Source organism: Tiliqua scincoides, chromosome 2, assembly GCF_035046505.1.
Source record: "Tiliqua scincoides isolate rTilSci1 chromosome 2, rTilSci1.hap2, whole genome shotgun sequence".
In the NCBI taxonomy this organism is placed as follows: Eukaryota; Metazoa; Chordata; class Lepidosauria; order Squamata; family Scincidae; genus Tiliqua; species Tiliqua scincoides.
Genome location: NC_089822.1, coordinates 216,475,801 through 216,500,940, shown reverse-complemented (window position 1 = coordinate 216,500,940; position 25,140 = coordinate 216,475,801). Strand labels below are relative to the sequence as shown.

Sequence of the window (25,140 nt, the reverse complement as noted above, 5' to 3'; positions counted from 1 at the left end):
ATCAGTCTCTTACTTGAACTTTCAGGGATCTACAAAGGGTAAATATTTTTTAAAATAATATAAATTTAAAACTTAAAATCCAAAATATTACAAATTAATAAGTGCCACCAGAGATTTTCCCACCCAGCTGTGGACTTTTGACCACTTTGTCTGGATAAACCGGTCTTCTTCTGCCTCCAAATGATATTTGTGTCTGAGTTCTGATGAATACATAAAAGAGTGGAAAACATCTGTGAACTTTTTTCAAATCTATTTATTACCATTTCCCCTCCCCCACAACCTGCTGCAGCTCTGACACAATTTCTTATGATGATGGGGTTTCTCTTCCCTACTGGTAAAGGTCACATAGGTAATCCCAGACAATCAGGAATCATAGGGCAAAGAATATATCACGATGCTCCACAGCCAATCAGATTTGGCTATGTAACATCATTATGAAAAAAAAAATGTCAATTTATAGCAATAGCACTGCTTCTGAATTTTTCCCCAGTTATTGGATAGCCATAGAAATATAAATGACTTGAACAGCACCCGTCGTGGATACTGAGGACCTACTGTATTTATACAGGTGTTCCCCCCCCCCAATAGCCAGGTGAGATATGCTCCTGGGACTGCTGCAAATACCAAAACCGCAGATAAAAGGGGACCCTATACATACTGTGGTACCAAGCACTCCTCTCTCTTCCATTGCAGCCAGTTAGATACCAGATCTATCTAACTAGAAGTAGAAGAGGAACATGAGAAGCGGCCATCTGTAATGCTGGAGCAGAGAGATTAAGAAAATGCTAACAGGAAGCGGGAAGCTTCCTGCTTTCTGTTAGCATTTTGGCTGTCTCCCTTCTCCAATGTTCCAGCTGACTGATTCTCACGTTTCTCTTCTAGCTTTAAAGGAAGAGACAGACAAATAAGAAATGGACACAAGGGAGGGGGGACAGAGAACTGCAGGTAAGTGAATCCACAGGTACAGGATCCAGGGAATCCCAGGATCCCAGTTACAGGGATCCCAGAACAGGATCCCAGTTACAGGGAAATTTTTGTTTCTCTTGCTGAATACATAATGACTGCTACTGGCTGAGAACTGACTGAGAATCCTTGGTTACAGAACAGATTTGTTTCAGGAAATTTCATCCTCTATGCTTTATGATTTAAAGTTGACACAACAAAATTGTTTGGCTAATGTATATCATTTCAAATAGTGCTCTTAAGTGAAAAGTTGAAAAATGTTTTACACTTAGTAATGACAATGTTTTTTATCTAGTCCTACCACAATAAAGATTTATTCTTGGTTTTTCAAAATTGTTACAGAGACTAGAGGGAGATTACACAACTGCCATTTGTTTCTTATTAGAGACATGAGCAGCCCAGTCCTAACATATACTGGCACAGCCAGGCTGCATGATCTGCACTGTATCCAGCACAGGTTAGGAGTCAGCTGAGGGCCCAATCTGATCTAATTTTCCAGCACCGGTGTAGCCGCAATGCAGCCCCAAGCTAAGGGAACAAATGTTCCCATACTTTAAGGGGGCCTCTGTGACTGCTGCTCCACCACAAGATGTATTGCATGACCCATTGGCACAGCTGCACCAGCACTGGAAAACTGGATAGCATTGGGCTCTGAGTTATTTTTCCCCTTACCCAGTGTTGAGCCCTACCTAGCCCTATGGGGCTTCTTGGATCCATTACAGCTACAATATTGAACTGGGGCAAATCTGGGAAGCCCAATGTAACCGCAGGATGACCAGGAAGGGGGTTAGGAAACTGTGAAGGAGGCCTCCACTTATCCTGCTCCATTCTGGGCCTGATCCTTCCCACTGCCCAGGAATGGCCCCTCCCCCCCACATCCCTGTACCCCCCACATCCCTGTACCAATGCACTGCCAGCTCAAAAATAGTCGCAAATGTGCTTTACAGCACATTTGTGACACTCTGAATTGGCGCAGAGAGGGCCACGCTGTCTCACAGAGCTGACAGAGATGGCACTATGAGTCTTAAGAGGAAAGCTCAAATTGTTTCTACATCTTCTCTCTTCACAGGGCTTGTGTGACTTTTTGTTGATGGGAGTTCCTATACTGAAATGCAGTTTTTGCAGGTGTTAATGTGGGAAGGTGAAGGCATTCATCTGTTTCCCAGGGAAGATTTGCATTTTCTGGATAGTTGTGCCCAAGTTTGGCAATGCGCTCATCTGCCTACATATAGGAAACGCACTTCTTTGCACACACCAGAGCTGCTTCTCTCCTTACATTTTCAGCACTTCCACATAAACACATAACCTGTGTGTACAGCAATGGTTTATATGCTACCACATGTATCACAGGGATAAACTCAAAATGAGTTTGCCATTCTCTTCTCCAAGTACATGGTGTTGGCAAACACATTTCCCCAATGCCTCATGTAACCTCAAGAACTGGAAAAACCCAGAGACATTTCTACAAGAAATGTGAAGGTACTTCCCAGATTTCATTAAAAAACGAACACTCCTGTATTTCTGATGATTTCACTTTTTCTTTCCCTCCAGAAACTTTGCAACACTGAGGAGACTCAAAAGACATGCATCCGCCTTTTTACACTGAGATTAAAGACAAATATTCAAAGTCTTTAGCAAACACAATCACTCAATTATATGTTCAGCTTCATATAACGTTCTTGTATTGACCTAATTGGCTAAACAATAAATAATTGACTAAAAATGTATATATGCTGAGCCGATGTAGTGCAGAAACCAGGAGACTGAGCTGTAAATCAGGACAATCCTGGTTTGAATCTCACCTCTGCAGTGAACTCACAAGGTAGCCTTAGGTAAGACACTCCCTCTCAGCTTCAATGCTCCCCAGGGACAATAATATTAAAGGGCTGTTGTAAGGACATCAGGACAATAAAAGTTAGGTGCTGTGCACACTTTAAAATTGCTATGTAAATGTTATGAATTCTTACTACCAACCATACAGTGGTGGTATTTGAAGCTCCTCACCTGATCTTAATCTAGGGGAAGTATGGAAGTCTCAGAAGGGCTTTACAAATCAAGAGCAGCACCTTGTGTTGCATGTGAAAACCACTGCAAATTAGGGGTTATATGTTTTGGGGCACAATCCTAACCAGGTCTACTCAGAAGTAAATCCTATTTTGTTCAATGGGGCTTACTCTCAGGAAAGTGTGGTTAGGATTGCAGCCTTTGGCAACCAACCTTTAAGCCATTTCTGCCCAACATTGCATATATGAGACAGGAACCAAATGCATTACACACGTGGGCTGGGCAAAAATGAACTGCAACATTTTGACTGAGTGGAATCCTCCAAAGGCTCTTCAAGAGCATTACAGTAGGCAGAGCTTACAAAAATAGAATGTCAATTATTATGTCTTTCTACTCCAGTAATACCTCCTCCAAAGTCTGTTTATTAAATGTGGTTGGAAACAAAAATATCCCACAGTTTCCTATGTCTCAGGATAACAGCAATAAGGTATATGCAATAAGGTACACCTGTTTTACAACTGATCAATGAGGCACTCCCCTAATGATACTCAAAGCAGCCTCTTCCCAGGAACCTCTAACCATAATCTTTTAGTTCAGCCTTGTCCGACTTCAGTCTTAGCTCATTTGCTCTCATCCAATTTGTCTCCCCATGCTTGGTTTAGAGCAGTGTTGCTCAAACTGTGGGTCAGGACCCACTAGGTGGGTTGCAAGCCAATTTCAGGTGGGTCCATTCATTTCAATATTTTATTCTTCAGGCATTAGACTTGATGCTATGAAGGTATGTGACTGCATTTGGGGAAATGTTACAGATCTGTACTTTTAACAGGCTATATGGTTTTAATTATGATAGTCAATGGGGCTTACTCTTGGGTAAGTGAGAGTAGGATTGCAGCCTTGGATTGTTAAAAATTTTCCCTGCTTGATGATGTCATGTCTGGTCATGACATCACTTCTGGTGAGTCCTGACAGATTCTCATTCTAAAAAGTGGGTCCCGGTGCTAAAAGTTTGAGAACCACTGGTTTAGAGTCAAGATTGTTGTTATAAATGAGAAAATGTGTGACTCAAACTCTCATGTTTCCCCAAAGGAACTGAAATACCCCCCCCCCCCATAAAATAGTTTAGGATGCTCTTTCACAGTGATCCAGACCTTTGGTCCAGCTAAGGGCCCAGTCCTATCCAACTTTCCAACACTGGTGCAACTGCAATGCAGCCCGACGTAAAGCAACAAATGTTCCCAAACCTGGAGGAGGCCTCTGTGACTGCCTCACCACCGCAGGATGCAGTGCATGCCCCATTGGCACAGCTGCACTGGGACTGGGAAATTGGATAAGATTGGGCCCTCAGTCAGTGCAATCAACACAAACTAGCAGTGGCTCTCCAAGATTCCAAACAGAAAATTTTCATGGGCCAACTTGAAGATACCAGGAAGGGACTGAAGCTGGTATCCTTCACATGCAAAGCAGGCCCTCTGCACTCTGCCACTGAGTTATGGACCATCACACATAAAGAGGTCCCTTGATAAACTTCTGGGTGGAGGCTCATCATAGCCCAAGGCTGTGAATTTCTTCTCCGTCTGTGCCCTGCCCCATCTACCAGACGCAAATCATCTCTGTGCTTGTTGACATGATTCCATAGATCAAGGGTCTCCAAATGTTTTGGCCAGAGGGCTGCATCAAATATCTGGTGTGGTTTGGAGGGCCGGAAAAGAAATGTAAATATAAAATTTAAATAAATAAATAAATTAGAGATGGAACTTAGACGAGTGAATAAAAGAATGAATGGGCTCATTCATTCAACCTCTCTGGCCCTCAGAACACCCTCCAGACACAATCAGAGCACAGTTCTGGTCATGTTCAGTTGAGTGGGCCAGAGGCTTTCAGGAAACAGGAGGTTGGCCGCAGGCCCGGCCAGGGTTTGGAGACCCCTGCTGTAGATGACTTGGGGCCCATTCCTATCCACTTTCCTGGGAGTAAGGCCCATTGAACACAATGAGTCTTACTTCTGAGTAGACATGCCTAGGATTGGGCTGTTAAAAGGGCTCTTCCGTCTCGCCCGTCTTAGAGCGCAATCCTATGGATTTCTACTCAGAAGTACATCCCATTATAGTAAATGGGATTTACTCCCAGGAAAGCGTGGCTCGGATTGCAAACTTGCTGCGGTGGCCGTGTAGAGATCTGCAGGCTCGGAGCTCAACTGCATCCATCGGGGAGCTCAGGTGCCGCCCTGAGTGTTTACATCCAGCCTCGCCCTGGAAGGATTTCCCAAAAAGCGGCTGCTAGAGCCGGGAGGGGCTGGAATTCCCCGCCCCGGAGAACCCCGATCCTAGGCGAACCCCGGGGCGACGCCGATCCTAGGCACGTCTCATCAGAGTCAGTGGGGCTTACTCCCAGCATCGGGTTGTAAGATCGCGACTTTACTCCCCTGTGCAGCTGCTGGGAAATGGACTCGTCACGACAGCATTCCGCTCGCTGAGCTGCACGGACTGGAAGCTGGCGAGGCCCCCTGGAGGACAGAAGCGCCCGGCCCACAGCAGTGCCCACGCCCGGGGACTGCGACCCCTCAGGCTTCTGTGCCAGCCCGCTTGCACCCATCCACCCCCCCCCCCGCACCAGACCAGCTGCCAATCAGTCCTATGCCTGTCTACTCCGAAGTAAGCCCCATCCTAGTCAGTGGGGCTTACTCCCAGGAAAGCGCGGCTGAGATCGCAGCCAACGTCCCGCGCGCTGGGAGGAGGAGGCGGCGAGCGTGCGCCTTGACGCATGCCTGCCCCTGCGCTGGCTGGCGAGCGGGCGGCTTACCTCGTCGGGAGGCGTCCTGCCGCTCCCGCCACCGCCAGGAGCCAGCCCGTTCATCTCGTGGGTGTCCGTGGGCGAGTCCATGCCGCGGCGGGAGCAGCGCGCGCTTCTGGCGGGATGGAGGGCGAGACTGAGCCGCCTGGTGGGAGGCCCGGCGAGGACTCGGCTGCCCTGCAGGCGCTTGGGGGAGGAAGGGAAGGAGGAGCAGAGGGGTTCCCCTCCCGGCACGCCGGGCACAGGCTGGGCTCAGCCCCGCCTCGGACTGACTGCGGATGTTCAGGCGCCCGCCCGGCCTTCTTCTGTCGATCCCGGGCTGGAGGGCCAAGTCCTGTCCAGTGTTGCAGTGCCTGCCAGCCCGCGGGGCGTGTGCTCCATCCTGCAGTCGCAGAGGCCTCCTCAAGGGAGGGGAGCACTTGTCCCGGGCTGCACCGGACAGGATCGGCCCGCGGTCTCCTTCCCTTGCGCTTTGGAAAGCCCGCTCCAGATACTGGGCATCTCCGGCTCTGCTGGTGTGAGCATCTTCCCTGGCAAGTGGGAGTGGGGCCACATCCAGCACTCGCGCTCCTTTCCGCTGGCAGTGGCTAGACAGGAGGGAGCCACTCTCAAGTTGCCCTCTGCATCGTCTTGGCTGTCCTCTTTAACATTTCACTGCCCAAACCTCAAGATCAAGGGTGCCCAAACCCCAGCCCGGGGGCCACTTGTGGCCCTTGGGGACTCCCAATCCGGCCCGCAGGGAGCCCTCAGTCTCCAATGAGACTCTGGCCCTCCAGAGGCTTGCTGGAGCCCATGCTGGCCTGTTGCAACTGCTCTCAGTGTGAGGGCAACTGTTAAACCTTTTGCATGAGCTGTGGGATGAGGGCTCTCTCCACTGTTTCATGTCTGTGATGCAGCAGTGGCAGTGAAGGAAAGGCTGGTCTTGTTTTGTGCAAGGCCTTTTATAGGCCTTGAGCTATTGCAAGACCTTCATTGATTCATATAAGTTCCATCTCTAATATATTCATTTATTGAAATTTGAAATGTAAATTAATACTTTTTTCCCTGGCCCCCAACACAGTGTCAGAGAGATGATGTGGCCCACTTGCCAAAACGTTTGGACACCCCTGCTCAAGATTAAACACCCAAAGTCACTTGCAGTGGCATACTTTTTGGAACCAATCCAGGTTTGTTTGTAGTACCCCAGTGTTTCTCAACCAGTGGTTTGGGTACTACCAGTGATACTTGAGGTGGGGTCTGGTGGTACTCACAGGACCCCTGGACACCTGCCACCCAGCAGCGAGACCAGGAATGTGACACAACAAACAGCAGTAGGAGGCTCCAAAGTATGTTTTTTTTTGCACACAGAAAACCCTGAGCCTCTCACTGGTGTTACTACGTGGTATACCCAACCCAGAAGTAACTGGCAATGATGTTGTTGCTAGTTATTTCTGGTGGTACTTCACATAAGTGGACCACGTGAAGTGGTATGGTGGAAGGCAAACATTGAGATGCACCACAGTACACTGTTTGAGCTTCCAAGTTACTCAGGATGCTTTAGACTAAATGTGCTGTTTATAATGGAAAATTCTGCCTGAGAGGGCATGGTTGTGCCAAGGGCATTCATAGCCTTGACTGAAGATTTCTTTTAAAGTCAAAACTGGATGTTCCATGCAGTTACACATTCCTCTCACTTTTTAAAATTGAGAAACTGCCATAGGGCCATTTCAGACAATACTTCATTCACTGGCCCATGTTCATTTGTTTGCGCTGTGAGTGCATGGTGCACCCACTTCCAGGTACATTGGGACTCTTAGGATTGTTATGTTGGCGAAGGGCAATTACTCTAAACCGCTCCACTGCACATGCTACTAATCCTACTTTTAAAGGTTTAAAAGTGAAAGTTTAAAGGTTAACTTTTAAAAGGCGCAGAGTTCAGATGCCACCTTTTACGGTTACACCCAGCCTTGCACCTGTGATGATGATGAAGTGCCCCAGTATTCCAAAGGCAAATGTGCAGAGACAAAGGCCAGGTGGTGTATTGTCTGAATCCTTTCCTAGCTATAATAAGACTCAGAAGAATGGTGGGGAGAAAGGCTGCTTAACCCTGTCTGCCTTGCCTTTTGTCCACTCATCCTAATCACCCAGCTGCTTTTCTGCTTGTTGGGAAAAGAAATGGGGTTCCTAGATCTTTTCCCCTGCAGTGAGAAAAGCAGCTTGAGAAAGGAGATTCTGGGCAGACAAGTGGCAGGCAGGAAAAGGGGCAAGCAAATCTTTCCCCTGATAGCAAGTTGGAAACTGGCGGAGAACTGACATCCAGCGGAGGAATCACCTCGCCAGCCTGACATTTCAGTCCCAGTGGCTGAGGTTAATACCCAATACAAAACAGGGGTTGATGGGGGAGGTGCTAAGGGAGACCCCCAATGTAGGGCTTTGCCTCAGGCATCCAGCAACCAGGTACCAACTTTACACCCACTACTGTTTATCCACTTTAACTGGCAGCCTTCCATGGTTATTTTTCAGTGAATCCCCCCTTGCTAACTGGGCAAAGGGGCATCTTATAAGTGCTGGTTCTCTTATGTTTAGTAAGGCGGAGAACAACAGTCCATCTCAGCACTGCATCTTTTTCCATGGCTATTTGCAAGTGTCTTCTTTGGATATTTTTTAGACTGTGAGAACTGTTTAGAGACAGGGAACTAATTTTTTTTATTTCTGTTGTTATGTAAACCAAGTAGAGTATAAATATTCCTCTCCATTACCACAAAACCTCCTGTCAGGAGCAAGAAGCATGTAACTGTAAAATTACATATTATTTTCTCCCTTGTCTTATGATACAAGTGGAGGATTGTCTTGTAAATTATAAGCAGATTCTTCCCAAACTTACAATACTTGGAAGTAAAAATTCTTTATTTTAATGGGACTTACTTTGAATTAGGAATGAATAAGCGATATAGGCCCAAATCCTAACCAAATTTCCAGCACTGGCATAGGGGTGCCAATGGGACGTGTGCTGCATCCTGTAGTTGGGTGGCACTCACAGAGACCTCCTCAAAGTCAGGGAATGTTTGTTCCCTTACCTCAGAGCTGCATTGCCCTTATGTCAGTGCTGGAAAGTTGGTTAGGATTGCGCCCTTAGTTGAATAAGCAATATAATAATCAATACAGTTGCTTCTATAGATTTAGACCAGTGACTCTCAGCCTATACTCTCACCTAAGCTCAAGGGAGGCTCCATGGGTGGGGTCTGGTGGGACATGTGCCAGATATGCCCAGCTAATCCCTGAGGCGGTGAGGGTCTCCTGCACCCCATCATCATCTATTAAGTTGTGCCCTCTGGGAATGCTCGCTTAGAGATTGTGGGGAGCAGAGGCTGACCCATCTTCTTTCCTCCATCATTCCACCTTACAATTCCAGATGGCTTGTCCTTTGACAAAGTGTTGGGAGCCACAACATTCAAGAATTGTGAAATGGTGTCAAGGAAGGATGGAGGAAACCCACTGCTGAAACCTGCTACCCACTACCTCCTGATAAGCTTCCCCACTGACTGCTCAATTCAGAAAGTGAACCAGAAACTAAGAAGCAGGGGAGTGAGAGTCCTCCACCTTTGCCACTTCAGCTGCAGATGGGAGCAGGGGCTCATAAGATCCAAGAAGAGCCCTGCTGGATCAGGCCTAGGGCCCATCTAGTCCAGCTTCCTGTATCTCACAGCGGCCCACCGTCAAGGAACAGACAGGCAAAAGGTACTTGCATCTCGCTGCCACTCCCCTGCATCTGGCATTCTGTTTACCTAACAAAGACATCAGACTGTGGTTTGGGTTTAATTTGGGCTGCCTGATGAAGCACAAGTGACCAATTTTTAAAGCATGAAACCTACTGAATACACTGTCCCTCCCTTGCTAGTCTGGGATAGGCGAAAACATCTGCCATCCACAGCCAATTCGGATAATAGAAAAAAATTCCTACCTGGCTCTCATGATGAGCGATCAGCTAATCTTAGACTGTACATACCCATAATGAAATGCAGAAGTGATGGATAAAGGAGGGCTAGTATTGTGTTTAATAGAACTGTAGTCATTAGTTCTATTGTATTAGTTCTCTCTAACTAATATAAACACCAATTAAAAAAGCAGGGTTACCACAGAGTATACATTCTGGAGTGTAGGGAGTGAATTATTCTCTGTATTTTATATGAATAGATATTTCTGTTCTGTTTTTCAAGTACTACAGAAAAGTGTGCACAATTTTCATTTGTCTGTTTGAAATACTTCTATCCTCTTTTTCCACTGCTCACTATAAAGTGGCAATTTGATTTACATCACAATTTTGTTTACACTGCATGAACAAAATGAAAGCAATTTTGTTTACAACATGAAATAATGTTTCAACTTAGGTACAGAACTCTGGAACCTAAACTATACTTAACTAGGGGCTACCTATAGGTAAAACACTGATACAAAAGTAAGAGGCCTTATTCCTTACTTACTGCATTTCAGTAGATTTTGCTTTCTCTCTCCTTCTGTTTGAAAATGATGAGACAGGTGGTGTTCATGGAGAAGTTCTAAGTTCAAAGGAAGAATGGTATATAAATATTCTTAATATTGTGAGCTTTAATTCAGATATCACTGTGCAGTGCACTTTACATTTTTTGTTGTCCCCTTGAAGATGGATGTGGGTTGGTTGATAATTTTGTACTTGAAACATAAAATGGAGTGTTAAATGGGCATACCAACTCTCATTCCACTATTTCAAGGCAGCAAAACATTTAACATTGGGCAGGAGGTCTGATCTAGAGGGTAGAGCCTCCATTTGCCTGAAGATAACATCCACAAGGTCGCCAGTTCGAGGCCACCGGCACCGTGCGACCTTGAAGCAGCTGACAAGCTGAAGCCGAGCTATTCCATCTGCTCTGAGCATGGGAGGATGGAGGCCAGAATGTGAAACCAGATCAGAGAGAAACACCTGAATGTTGTGGTTCTTGAAAGAAGGAACCTTCTTTCATTTGTAAAAATCCCTACGGGGATTTAAATAAGCCTGCCTATGTAAACCACCTTGAATAAAGTCTTGAATAAAGACCAAGAAAGGCGGTATATAAATACCTGTATTATTATTATTATTATTATTATTATTATTATTATTATTATTATTATTATTATTATTATTATTATTATTATTATTATTATTAACATTTTCCTTTCCTTCCTACTTTGAAAATGGCTGCAGTTGCATGGGTTGACCTGATAATCAACCTGAAATATAGCATTGCTCCCTGAGTCCCTGGAACACTTGTACTAGATTTTACCTTGACATCTCAGTATTCAGCAGAAGGATCAGATTATAAGCAACAAACTTACAAAGGAATGGAGTGCCAAAAAAGTGAGTTCAACCAAAGGTTTTGCTTCACACAGTCTTTTCTTTTTTAAAACCAAGAAAATGGAGCATTGAAATGTCTGCAATTACTGCAGCATAGTAACCTTTACTATTTCCTACCATGTAAAATGGCAAAAGTAATAGAAGTGTACATAGATCCATAAATCATTTATTGAGCACCTCCATTATGGCTTCAATCCTTAAGCACATTTTCTTCATATGAGGATCTGAGAATAAAATGCATGCATGAGCCATCAAATAATGAGGATGTGTATGTATGTAGCTATAGCAGTAGATGTGTTCTTCTGTAAACACTGAGTAATGGAGATCTAGGATGCTCTTGGCCAATGTTTCTCTGTATTTGTTTTCAGAGAACTGCAAACCAATGGCAAGAAGGAGCTGAGCCATTCACTTCCGAGGAATTTTTTTTAAAGAAACACATACCTGATTCTAACTGATGGATGTAGCTTTTGTAGTTAGGTGTGCATGACCAAGATAAGAAAGTAAAGTGAGAACCAGCCATTTGGCAGTTCAGTCTAACACAAGACAAGTCTATTTCCTTCGATACTTGATCTCCAATAATAAAGAAGGGTCCCTGTGTTCTGTGTAATGAAATATTTACAATCCATTACTCAGGGCAACCAGTGATGAAGGAGAGAGGTCAGAAAATAGTGACACAATTAGCTGGGAAAGTTGTAATGAAATGGTAAGAGTATATTACATTATAGTTTGTTTGCTTTGTTTAGGAATGGAGCTTATGGTCATTACAAAATAATGAGAGCTGTGTGTAGTCATAATACACAAGCTCTAATTTCTGGAAGTGAAGTCAGCATTCTCTGTACATGATATGAAAGAAGGTAAGATGGCAAAAAAAAAACCTATAAGCACTTTTAGGACTTCCCAGCAACTAGCTGATTTTGTGCTGTACTCTGTTGCCTTTTCTATCATTCAAAATTTACTTGTTTCATCGTGAAGTGTTCTGGAGATAAATGTCCAGTGTTGCAGATATAATTGAGGCACAGAGGAAGAAAAGCAAGTTAAGAAAGAGAACAAGGAAAGATAGCAGAAGTGCAATTAACACATTTTGATGGCAAGAAAACAGTGCATTGTCTGAAAAAGAATAAGGCTTAGCCATTACAATATGTTAATCCTCTCTCTCTCTCTCGCAAGCCAACAGTTGGGTCTCTAAGGTACCAAAGGCATCTTGGAACTTAATGGACAGGTTCTGCACAGGAGTTTTTGAAATTTGACACTCCCATTCCTGTGCTGTTCACAAAACTTCTCAAAGGCTAAGCATTGTCCCTGGGGTGATACAGTACAAGGAACTACAGTTGTAAGAGGATATTGTGGAAGCCTCAATACGTATGCAGAAATACCTTATATTTTTTGCAGTTGTCAGTCCAATACGTCCAACTTTCCAGTGCTGGTCCAGCTGTGCTGTTGGCATGCATGGCGTCCTGCAGTGGGGAGGTAGTCACAGAAACCTCCTCGAAGTAAGGGAACATTTGTAAGGGGCTGCATTGTGGCTGCATCAGCCTGGAAATTTGGATAGGATTGGGCCTTGAGCAACAATTTTCAATTCACACATAGTAATTTGGTGTACAGAGACAATAAAAAGGTTATCTTTCATATATTTTCTATGCAGACATCTTTAACACATAGGAAAATTATAGCATGAATTAGCCTTGGTACCGTTATTCTTCTGGAATGCATTTGATCGCCCTGCACTATGCTGGAAATGGCTGTAGGGAGGAAGAGCCGTTTAATCAAAGAGAAATATGACAGAACTGGTTACTTAATGGGAAGGGAATGGCTGTCATTTCTGCATATGGCTGTAGTAAATAAGTTTTAAAAAACTCAAATTGCATACAGTATTCCCTTTTATCTAGTCATGCATGTGTGCTTTTTTTAAAATAAAAAAATAAAATCAATTCAGCATTGTGAGTGGATGGAGAAAGTGTCCCAAGAGATTAGCAAAATCAAAAGGGCATTGTTGAAAGTTGGCCTAGGTGGCCAGCAAAAAAGCCACGTTATGCAAGCTGGCAGTTCCAATGATGTCATTCATTCATGCAAAACAGAAACAAAGTGAAAGATTTACAAAGGATCTGAGGGGAACATGGATTCACGTGGGAACAGAGGTTACAAATCAACACTTGGTGTCAGTAGTAGCTGCCGTTTCTCCATATCTCCCCCCTTCCCTGCAATTTATTGCACCTGCTCAGTTCTGAAAAGATGCCATTATAGATCTTCAGGGATGTAGCAATATGCATGCAAATTGCTCTGATGGTATTCCTGCCATGCCTCTATGTGCTTGACTTGGTTTAAGACTTGGGGGTGGGGGGCAGGACATATTTGTGCTGTGTTTCTTTTAATGAGGGGAGGAAAAAGAATGTACTGTACTGTGACACTTTTGTAGCAAAGGCCAAATTAGGTAACAAGGCCTTTTCCCTTTTTAATGTCTTCTTTCATTTCCTGTTCTTGCTTAAAACCAGTTTATGTAAGGTCAAATCTTCCTCCATCCCAGTCTTTTAGGAAGTCAGTGAATGGAGAAACTCCTACAGCAAAGGCGGGTATGGTCAGTAGTTGAGACACTGTGGGGAGAAGACAATTAAAACATCAACAGCTTGCTTAAGCAGGACACAGAGTGGCTGCCTGCCAAACCAAATACGAAAAGCAAGAGAACTTGTGATGGCTGCAGTGGTTTAGGAGTAGCAAGAAACATGCAGGGTTTTGCACGTCCAGGGCCTGCATTTTGGGTGGGAGGACTAGGAGAAACTTGCACATCTGGAACACCTTAACATGGGAGAGGAGAACAAATTTCCTCTAGAATAAACAGTGGATGATGATATCATTCGTGTGTTTATGTTTCTGCTTCCTTTAGTGGGTGAAGCAGCCCTTACTGCGTGTAATAAAATATTAACATAGGTATTGGCTTAGAATGTGTTGGAGTGACAGCAATACATCGATGCATTCTGAGCACTAGATAGGAGATAACAACTGGGTTTAGACGTTTACAGTGGCCAGCAAGAATCTTGATGAAGCAAAACAGAAGCATTATTAGGGTTTGCATCGCCTAGTACGAGAGCTCATTGTGTCACCCCCATGATGGACCTCCTCCCCTACCAGACAGTGAACAGTGGCAGCCCAAAGTTCTTGGGCACCTGAGGCAATGTCCTAAATGTCATCCCCCCGCCCTTCCCCCTCCCCTCATCACGGAGGCATGCGTCTCCACTTCCACTGCAGGGGCATGCCTTTCTCTCTCCCTGCCAGGCAACGTGTTCCTCTCCCCTGCCCCAAGAAGGAGCACCTTCTTCCAATCTTGCAATGGAGTGTGCATCTCTTCTTCCCACCCACCAATGAGATTTACCTTCCAATGACCCACACTCCCTTTGCCCATGCTGCACGTGGGTGCTGCCCATCACCACCTGCTGCATTGACTAGCTCCACTGTATCCTCTCCTCCTTCCGGAAGAAGAAATGGAGGATTGGAGAGTGATGGGGAGGCAGTCTAGCTCACAACATGGAAGGAGGAGGATGAGGATAGTGAAAATGTTTTTTCCCCCACAAAAACCAGATGTGCCTTTCTAAGGCTTCTTTCTGGAAGGCCTTCTGAGGGCCTTTAATCATACTTAATACATGCACAACATGCCGGGGGGCTTGTATTTCCATTGTAGAAAAACAGACACATGAAATTTTAGCAGGTAGAATATCTGCTTTTTGCATCATGTCCCCCTACTCCTTGTTCCCCATGGAGAAGCCCAAGAGTTCCTCTTACACTCAAACTTCAGGAGTGGAGAAGGAAGCAGAGGCTTGTATTGAGTGCTGGCTGATATATTGTGCACAGTGAGTGGTTTGCTCAGTGGGTTGCAGCAGTGAGACCCCACTTCACTTAATTCTTGGAAAACATTCTTGCAGGAAACCAGGGTTGGGATGTTCATCCTATCAAAAAATGATTTGTGTTGGGGGAACTCCATTGATTGAAGGACAGAAGAGCAGAACATGGGGAAGAACATTGAAAGTTGGAGTGGGAAAACATATGATATGGGCATACAAGTACATTTCCTCTTCTCAAAGGGACAAAGCCTCATGGGGAACCTCCTGCCCTGCTTGCTGCAAGGGTTCCTGGGATTCCCACAGAGTCAGGAAGTCTGTGAGATGATGACTGGCAATGTAGGAGAAGGGCCTAGTGTGACTTTCACAATGACAAAAAGCCCTGGATTGTAGAGAGTGTCCTTCCTCTTGTTTGCCTTCAGGTCACCCTCCCCCCCCCCACCCCCAAGAATGAAGCCTGCCTCTTTTTTTGGTGTGGCTGCATCAGCTCTGATGACAAGGGATAGGATTGGGTCCTCTATCTCTAAAATATTCACATCTGTCAATGTTTTGTTTTGTGCTAAAGCATTAAACCAGAGCATAAGAAGCTACTACGCTGGATGTGCTTCAAATATTAGGGTGATCAAATTGTGTTACAAGCAATATATTGAACATTACAGAAACCTTCAAATTATGACAGCTGCCGTGCATAATTGCTTCCAGAGGGATAGTCACTGTAGTCTCTGAGAGCAAAAAACAACGAAGAGTCTAGTGGTACCTTAAAGACAACATATTTATTGTATCACAACCTTTCCTGGACTACAGTGCACTTCATGACATATATGGTGTTATTCCTCGTTGGGAGGATTGTGTGGGTGAGTCTCTCTCGGTCTCTATGTGTGTGTGTAGTTAGATGAATGGTTGGCAACCTTCAGTCTCAAAAGACTATGGTATAAGCCTACAGCACCTGGTATTCCCAGGCGGTCTCCCATCCAAGTACTAACCAGGCCTGACCCTGCTTAGCTTCCGAGATCAGACAAGATCAGGTATCTGCAGGGTAGCACAGATACAGAAACAGATATACACCCGTATATCTGTTTCTATATCTGTATATATCTAAACACACACTAACACACACACACTGAGAGAGAGACCACTGTATACAATGAAGCCAAATCTGTGCTAATGCAATATAAATACAAATTACTGGAGACAAAGGCGTAGAAGAGCAATGTTCTCCAGTTCTGAGAAATATAATGTAGCTTGGATCATATCCTTTTTTTTGTGATAACAGAAAAATGAAGACTATAGAAGGAATCACAGCCCAATTCTGAGCTGCCCAGCACCACTATTTAGCTGGTGCAGAGTAAAGCAGCCCTGCGTCCAGCCGGGAAGCTGGACATAGGGCTATGGACATAGGGCTGGTGGAGCTCTGCTCCCTCCTTCCCTGCTCCCTCCCCTACCATGGCTTCCCCCAACCCTCCCCCCACCGTCCCCTCACCCCAGAATGCCTCCCCCCACCCAGATTTTCTCCATTGCCCAGCACTCTCCTGAAGTCCCAGGTGGCAATATCCTGTCCATCAGGCAGCACTGGTTCAGCGTGGGCTCACGCTGAGACTGTTGCAGGCATGCCTTACGGCATGTTTGTAACAGTGCACACCAGCGGTGAGCCAGCGCGAGCCCATCAGGATCAGGTTCTCAGTTCCCTCTGTATTTCAAAAATACCCAGATACTCTGTAATGTAATTAGTAATTTGTGTCAACATATCCAATGAGTAGGATTTCTTTGCATTTCTCTCCTCTAAGTCCTATGGAAAGAGAACTGGAGAGCTCTTGTTTTCTTTTTCTTCAGTGCCCCCAACATTTAGCCATTTTGTTGCCTTGGATTTGTGCCACCTATATTGTCATCCTTCCATCCGTGTGGAAAGCAAATGAATTGCGTTACATGTATTCTAAACAGCATATAGCCCACGAATATGAATTGCCCTGAGCTGAGACATAAGTGTGACAAAGCTGGATGTGTGCAGGGATTTCATCTTAGCAACATTCTCGTTTTGATTTATTTAACAGGACACTGTAATGCAGTCTGTTTTCCCAACCGAAAAAAAGAAGAAAGAGAACCACTGCAGCCATTACCCTGGAAAGTTGTCCTTCTGTGAACTTGCATTCTTGCAAACATTAGAGTTTGCCATTCCAGGCTCTGTTTCCCGATGGGCTTGCTCTCCTCTAATCAGTAGCATGTTTCTGCAGGGGTTGTCTTGTTGATAGTGTGTATATAAAAATAGCCATCCATCCACACCAGCTTTTTGATTGCTCTCCATTTTTATAGGTGGAGAAATGCCTGCAAACAAAGCTACTTGATGATGCTGAAATAATCTGCCAGCCTTTAGCGTCTCTTTGGAAGGAGAGAGAAAAGGCATGCTCTTCCAAGTTTTCAGTAGGGGTTATTTTTTAGGGGGGGAGGGGGGTTCCCAAAAGTCCCATTTCAAATTCTGCCAGCAGCCACTTCATGGCAACAAGATTTGAGAGAATATGTGAGGGAGAAACACACTTGGCCAGAGAATAGTGGTGCTTATTGGAAAACTAGGGCATTTCTGCAATGCTGGTAAATGTAGGGATGCTCTTTATTACATGCCAGGAAAATTTTTATGATTGGCAAGGTATACGTGGTGAGAAGTCCCCTGCGTATGGGGAGCACTGATAGTGCAAAGCATATTCTGCACACAGAGGTGCTTTGTACCTTACCCATGATATCCCTGTCAGTGGTGATAGGATGATACACATTTCAGCCCCACTGCCAGCAAATGTATGTAACACCATTTCAAAATCCTGTCTGTCTGACAGGAGAATGAAGCGTCTTGAGGTCAAGCAAATCCAAATTTAGATTGAACCTACCATACCTTTAAAAAGTTTGAGAATGGTAAGCTGCGTGTAGAAAAATGCAGTGGAGGCAAAGGACAGGAATGAATCGCACAATTAAAATAATAGAATTGTGCTTTATAGACTTTTCTATTATGGCAATTCCTAATTGCCAAGATTGTCAGCATTTTCATTCTGACCACTAGATTACAGAAAGCAGGAATCCTAACTTTCCCCAAAAGAACTGTTTGTTCTGCCAAATTCTCGACTCCTGCCGACCACAGCAATTTGTCCCGTCCAAATATCCCAACTCCCTTTTAATGCCCGCTTTTTGGCTAATTAACACCCTCCTTTTCCAAGAAGCACAGCTGCAGTGTGCAATGGAATGAACACAGAACTCCTTATCTATAGCAAATAACAAGAATTTATTGCTACAAACACAGCCACTCCCTGCAAGTCCCCTTGTCCAGAGGCTTTCCCTCCCCAAAACTCCACTTAACTCCGGGGGTAACGTCTGAAGCCTCCAAGTCCAATCCGTCTCCAAAACACAGTCCAGTCTTCTGCAGTAGAGTTCCTCCTCTCCAGCAGTGTGTCTCCTCCAGCAGGGTCCTGGCAGTCCTCTCTTCCTGTAGGTCTGGGTCAGGTAGCCCTCTTGGTCAGCGTCCGGCTTCCGGCTGGGTCAGCGTCCGGCTTGACCAGCCCTTGGCTCCTTCTGAAGCTGCCTTTTATCCTGCAGCCCCTTGTTAAGTCCAAATTCAGCTCAGCTGTGAGCTACCTTGTTAAGTCCAAGTTAGGCTCAGCTGAGCTATCTCTTCAGTCCATGAGTCCATGCAAAGTCCCATCAAGGTCCAATGAAGCTCAGGTGTCCATCCAGGTCTACATTGGCCTTGATTGATTACAGCTGTGGAGCCAGCCCTGCCCTTCCCAGAGCTGTCAAACAGCTGTCAAAACAGGGAATCGCTGTCAACACCACATCATCCACCTGATGATCTTCTGATCTTCCATTACACTGTTTCCCCTCTCCAGTGAGAAAAGGATAAGAAGCATTTGGTTTAAAGTAGAATAAGTCAGAATAATTTAGGTGATTCATTTGGGGCCTAATCCACTAATAACACAGGCCTATAAAATTGATCGTCAGAAAAGTTTTCCCCAAACTTTATGGTAGTTTGATATGAATTTGGGGTGCCATTTCCAAAAATGGCATCCGTTTTGCCCTATCACGTCTAGTTTTGGGGATATAGTATAGCCTCATTAGTGAATGGTTCAAGCAGCTTCCTCAAGAGGAAGCCATGGTGTAGTCTTCCTCATGAGGAAGCTGCTTGAACTAAAGAGCTGCATTCACTAAAGAGGCTATGCCATGTCTCCAAAACTAGACGTGATGGGGCAAAATGGATGCCATTTTTGGAATCAGCACCACAAATATACCCAGGAATTGGTGTAACATTTAAGGAAGCAAAATGTGTGTTGGCCTGTGTAATCTCTCCTATGCCCTACTGAAATGAAGGAAAGGCATGACAATAAGTGCTGATCAGCCATGCACTGAGCTGCCTACAGAGACTGTGTGGGTTTCTACGGAAAAGATGGGCATGCAGGCATGTGTCATGTATGGTTTGAGTAGAGTACACTGTTAAGGCATACCTGAAGGACAGTTCCATGTAATTGCAGAATTTTTAAAAAAATAAAATGATGGCAGTGGGGCAACAGCTATTTTTTTGTTTCTTTGTCCCAGCACTTCTGACACATTCTGAAATCAGAGTTGCATTAGCATATTTTAATCAAAATCTTCTTGACACCTCCTGCACTCCATCTTAAAACTGTTATAAACTATATGAACTTCAGGGCTTTTCCATCATGCCCAACTTTCTCTCTGAGGACACAATCCTAACCTACTTTCCAGCACTGACATTAGGGCAATGCAGATCCTAGGTAAGGAAACAAACATTCGCTTACTTTGAAGAGGCCAGCTGCAGGATGCAGCACACATCCCATTGGCACAGTTGTGCCAATGGTGGAAAGTTGGTTAGGATTTGGGCCTGAGTCAATTTCTCTCTGAGTCCTTCTCTCCTCCACTTTTGTAGTTTGACTTAACATCCAGCCCAAGGAAAAAGATTGAAAGCTCAATTGCTACTTCACAACATTTTAGTTGGTCCTGGGAAAATTAAAGGGATCACTTCACTAAAAGTGGCTTTTAGTCCATCTGATCTACAAGATTTACAGCCCATTCCTATGCATGTCTGGGAAGCAGGTCCCATTGTATTCAATGAGGCTTACTCCCAGGTGAGCTGCAGATCAGCAGTGTCTATATTTGCACTGAACCACTCAGATTGGTTCAGTATCATCAATTTGTTAAGATGTGACAGAAAAACTACAGAACAAGTACTTTGGAAAAACCAGACCCAGAGATTCTATGCAATGTTAGACTTTAGAGCTAGCCTGCTATTTTTTATATCCCTGCTGAGAGATGGAAGATTTTGTTCTGCCAGATTTACTGACGGATTGTTAGCCTCAATATTAACCTGGCGTTTCATGAGAAATACTGGACAGCTTGTAACGATACAACTGGCCCCCCAGAATGAGAAACAAAATTGCCTTACTCTCTTTTTTTTGTAAAGTATGATTCTGCTTTAAAGGTAGTTTGCAGTGTTGGTTCAACTAAAGAACACAGCGCCCTCTAGCTTGTCTGCCAGGCTATTAACTTCATAAATGATGGAGAAATATGGAGCTATATTAGTACCATAGGGACATTTCACAGTCCCAGTGATGGCATAGAATAGAAGCAGCCCTTGGTATAGCTGGGCCAACGTTTCCTTGCAAACCCTGCAAGAGACAAGTGTGTCTCCCAAGAGATTTAACTGCAGCTTTCACAGGATCAGTGCAGAAGATGATAGGCCTTGAAGCAAAATGCTTACTCTTGAGTGACCCATGCAGTGTACTACATTATACCTGCATTAATTATTTTTATTCTGCAGCTGCAAATGCTGCCCTTTTCTTAAAAGGCCAAATAATTTGGTCTTTTTAGTTTAGAAAAATAAGGCAACTAAGGGAGGACATGACTGAGATTTAACAAACCATAAGAACATAAGAACAGCCCCAATGGAGCAGGCCATAGGCCCATCTAGTCCAGCTTCCTGTATCTCACAGCGGCCCACCAAATGCCCCAGGGAGCACACCAGATAACAAGAGACCTGCATCCTGGTGCCCTCCCTTGCATCTGGCATTCTGACATAACCCATTTCTAAAACCAGGAGGTTGTGCATACACATCATGGCTTGTACCTGCCTTGTGAGGAGAAAGTCAAGAGAGAAGAATTTTTATCCCTTTCTCATAGAGTCACTATATGAAACTGATAGGCAGGAGATTCAAGAGAGCCAAAAGAAAGTACTTCACACAAAGCATACTTCTTCACAAGGCGTGGTGATGGCTTCTGACTTAGACCAAACTGCATGTGACACATGGACATTATTATTAATCTACAGGTTTTCAACAACAAACTTCACAAAGACAAACAAGAAACTACCCAAATGCATGTATACATGCTTTCCTATCCTCATAGGGCTCACAATATAATGAGATGCTAAAGAGGGAGAGCAAACAAGAAGAGGACTGCCAGAGTGGCTTTGGAGGAGGAAGTGGTGGAGAAGATGAGCCACTGCTGTTGCAGTCTCATCTCACTGAATCACTTGTCTTTGTGAGGATAAGAGAACCATGGTGGCAAGGGGGCCTACCTCTGCCTCTACCATCCTCATCCCAGGTCCCTTCAATCATTCTGGACAGGAGGAGCCTGGCATTGAATGGAAGAAGATGTCACCCTCTTCTAATCTCTCCCCAAACTCTACTTGCCCATCCTGTTTGAAAAAGAAGTGGGAAGAGGATCATAGTAGGCTTACTGGAAGGGGCTGAGGTGGGCTTGCACTGTAAAATCATTGGCAAGCACACAAACAAAGGAGGAAGGAACCTTTTCTGCACCATTTCAGGCATGAATCTGGCTTGGACTGGGCCTTCTGGTATTACAGGTTTTATGGCTGCTGATTTTATGTTTTACTTTTTTAAAATTTTGAGTTTTATTGTATTTGCTCTGTTCTTTTGAACTATATGGCACCCTAGGAGTTTTACACTGAAGGGCAGCCTATAACTGTACTTACTCACTTGGTCAATATAATGGAAATTAAATATTTAAAACATCAGCATGAAAGTTCTTTGTATCAGCCTCTCGCAATCTGCAGGTCATGACCCACAGGTAGATCAAGTTCTGCTGAAACCAGGAAGCCAGCAGGCATTGTGGTGCATGACACTTTATTGGCCGTGTTGCACTACGCTCCAGTCTGTCATGCAGCTTCCTGACTGTGGCAGGCCCATGACCAACCGAAAATCAGCTGCAACCCCCTGGTGTGTCATGTCCCACAAACTGAGCATGCATCATGTTACATAGTGCAATGCACCCAATGATGTGGGTCGTGGGCCAGCACTACCCGGAAGTGGCTTCCACATCATGCGCCATATTACCCTGCAGCTTCCTGGTCTTGGCAGGCCCAGGACACACAGCAGACGACAAGGTGGGTCGCGAAGGTAAGGAATTTGGGAAACCCTGTCTTATGCTGAATCAGGCCATTAGTAATGATTATCCAGGGTCTCAAGTGGGACTTTTCCTCTGATCTGGGACCTGATCTTTTAAACTGCAAATGCCTGAATGTAGGACCTTCTGCATGCAAAACATGTGCTCAATCATCTAAGTATGGCTACACCCAGGGCCAGCCCATGCATGAGATCAACTGAAGCAATTGCTTCAGGCAGTAGATGAGGGGGGGATCCCATCACTGTACACTTACTTGCCTCCACAGCTGCTCCTTCTCTTTCCAGTCCCTGGAATGTAAAAAAAAGAGGGGGGCAGAGGAAGAAGAAATGTGGAGGGGAAGAGAGTGTTGAACTAGACCATTGGAGAGACACCAAACTTTTCTGAACTAGTGCTAAACTAGACCATTGAACTAGTGCTGAACTAGACCAAACTAGTGCTGAACTAGACCATTGGAGAGACACCAAACTTTTCTGAGTGGTGAAGACCAGAAGTGATTGTGAGGGGCTCCAGAAGGATCTCTCCAGACTGGCAGAATGGGCAGCAAAATGGCAGATGTGCTTCAATGTCAGTAAGTGTAAGGTCATGCACATTGGGGCAAAAAATCAAAACTTTAGATATAGGCTGATGGGTTCTGAGCTGTCTGTGACAGATCAGGAGAGAGATCTTGGGGTGGTGGTGGACAGGTCGATGAAAGTGTCGACCCAATGTGCGGTGGCAGTGAAGAAGGCCAATTCTATGCTTGGGATCATTAGGAAAGGTATTGAGAACAAAATGGCTAATATTATAATGCCGTTGTACAAATCTATGGCCACACCTGGAGTATTGTGTCCAGTTCTGGTTCGCCGCATCTCAAAAAAGACAGAGTGGAAATGGAAAAGGTGCAAAAGAGTGCAACTAAGATGATTACGGGGCTGGGGCACCTTCCTTATGAGGAAAGGCTAAGGTGTTTGGGCCTCTTCAGCCTAGAAAAGAGACGCCTGAGGGGGGACATGATTGAGACATACAAAATTATGCAGGGAATGGACAGAGTGGATAGCGAGATGCTCTTTACACTCTCACAGAACACCAGAACCAGGGGACATCCACTAAAATTGAGTGCTGGAAGAGTTAGAACAGACAAAATAAAATATTTCTTTATTCAGCGTATGGTCGGTCTGTGGAACTCCTTGCCGCATGATGTGGTGACGGCATCTGGCCTGGACGCCTTTAAAAGGGGATTGGACAAGGGGATTGGACAAGATTGGAGAAAAAATCCATTACAGGGTACCAGCCATGATGTGTATGCGCAACCTCCTCATTTTAGAAATGGACTATGTCAGAATGCCAGATGCAAGGGAGGGCACCAGAATGAGGTCTCCTGTTATCTGGTGTGCTCCCTGGGGCATTTGGTGGGCCGCCATGAGATACAGGAAGCTGGACTAGATGGGCCTATGGCCTGATCCAGTGGGGCTGTTCTTATGTTCTTATGAGAGTGGGAAGAACAAAGGCTGGCACATCATTTGGTAAGGAAAGGCAGTGTTTGCCATGCTGCTTCAGGCACTAGGGCCAGCCCTGTTTCTACCCTAATAAATACAATGCAATAAAATATTTCTTTCTTGATGTGAAGAAAGAAGGAACTGCCCTTTGTAAATATGCAGATATGCCTTTTCCTTGGCATAGAAAGAGTTCTATCGTCAAAGGCTCAGCCATGGTATATTACAGACATTTAAACACTGTGGTCTTGAATTAGTGTTGGAATTTTTGGATTGTCAGGGCTGCCTGTTTTGCCTCCACTTGTGAAATTGATTAAAAGTGTAATACAGAAGAGATTAGCAGAAGCCCTCAATAGGCATAATGCCCCAACAAGAAAGAGGTAAAGGAGTATAACTGAAAATACAGCATGCTCCTTTGATGTATTAACATTTTTTGGTGGGATTTAAACATCAGCTGATAAAGGTGCTTGGTATGGATAATTTAATTGGGCATTTTAGAAAGGTTTGTACATTGTACTGTGTAAAAAGCATCCTGAAAATAAAACCAAAGTGGATTAAACCAGAGGATTAGGTTTAGCAGGCAACAAACAGAGGTGAAAGGGCACCGGCCCCAGAGAAGGATGCAGCAAACAGAGATTGGCTCTTGCATATTTTGCACAACCAAGTGGTGATATGAGGATGAAGCTGTATGCAAGCTATGAAGTGTACCCCAGGATGAATTGTAAGGCCATAGGGAAGACTCTGGGACACAGCTCTCAGAACGCACTTGCACAGCTGCAGGCAACCCAAGTTTGTGCCATTGTGTACTTTGAAAGCATTCAGGGGCTCCTGTGGTGTACCTTTGAGGTGGTATGGGATCAAACATCCACCAATGGGATACAGTGTCACCCCAGAGTGACACTACATCGCATCAGGTTGTGAGGGAATTAAAGTGATGGCTTTGGTTGCTGAGTGCTGAAAGAAGCATCAGTACTACTGATGTGCAGAAAGTCCACCAGGGCCTAACCGCATGGAGAGAACCAGTGTGGAGGGGACCCAATGGAGAACACTTTGCTCAGGACCCCTTAAACATAGACAGACCCTGTGCAGCCCCAGTTACACCTGTAAAGCAATTTATATGTAGTTCGGCAGTGACTTAACAGTGCCAGGTGCTCCTGAATCCTGTAGAGGAACATTTTGGTACTGCTTCTGGCCAGGGTTAATCATAGAGAATTATAGAATCATAGAGCTGTTAGAAATTTTCCCTGCTTCATGACATCACTTCCAGCCATGATTTTGAGAACCACTTGTTCAAAAGCACAGGGCTGGTCCAAGACCAACTAGCACC

At 44.8% G+C, this 25,140-nt stretch overlaps 1 protein-coding gene, 1 long non-coding RNA gene and 1 pseudogene across 3 annotated transcripts in view; 1 reads left to right on the top strand and 2 right to left on the bottom strand.

Moving 5' to 3' along the window:
* Positions 1-6,080, bottom strand: part of NINJ1 (ninjurin 1) — a 159,245-nt gene extending 153,165 nt beyond the window's left edge. For both annotated transcript variants that reach the window (XM_066616953.1, XM_066616952.1), the window contains exon 1: positions 5,767-6,080. In XM_066616953.1, the coding sequence (XP_066473050.1) occupies positions 5,767-5,847 (81 nt within the window). In that variant the 5' untranslated portion in view covers positions 5,848-6,080. The remainder of the gene's footprint in view (positions 1-5,766) is intronic.
* Positions 6,081-10,964: 4,884 nt separating this feature from the next.
* On the top strand, positions 10,965-18,012 carry LOC136641252 (uncharacterized). Its single transcript, XR_010793858.1, has 3 exons — positions 10,965-11,107; positions 11,848-11,958; positions 16,980-18,012. It is a non-coding gene; the product is annotated as an uncharacterized lncRNA (long non-coding RNA).
* LOC136643178 (5S ribosomal RNA) lies at positions 15,866-15,984 on the bottom strand (annotated as a pseudogene).
* Positions 18,013-25,140: the final 7,128 nt, after the last annotated feature.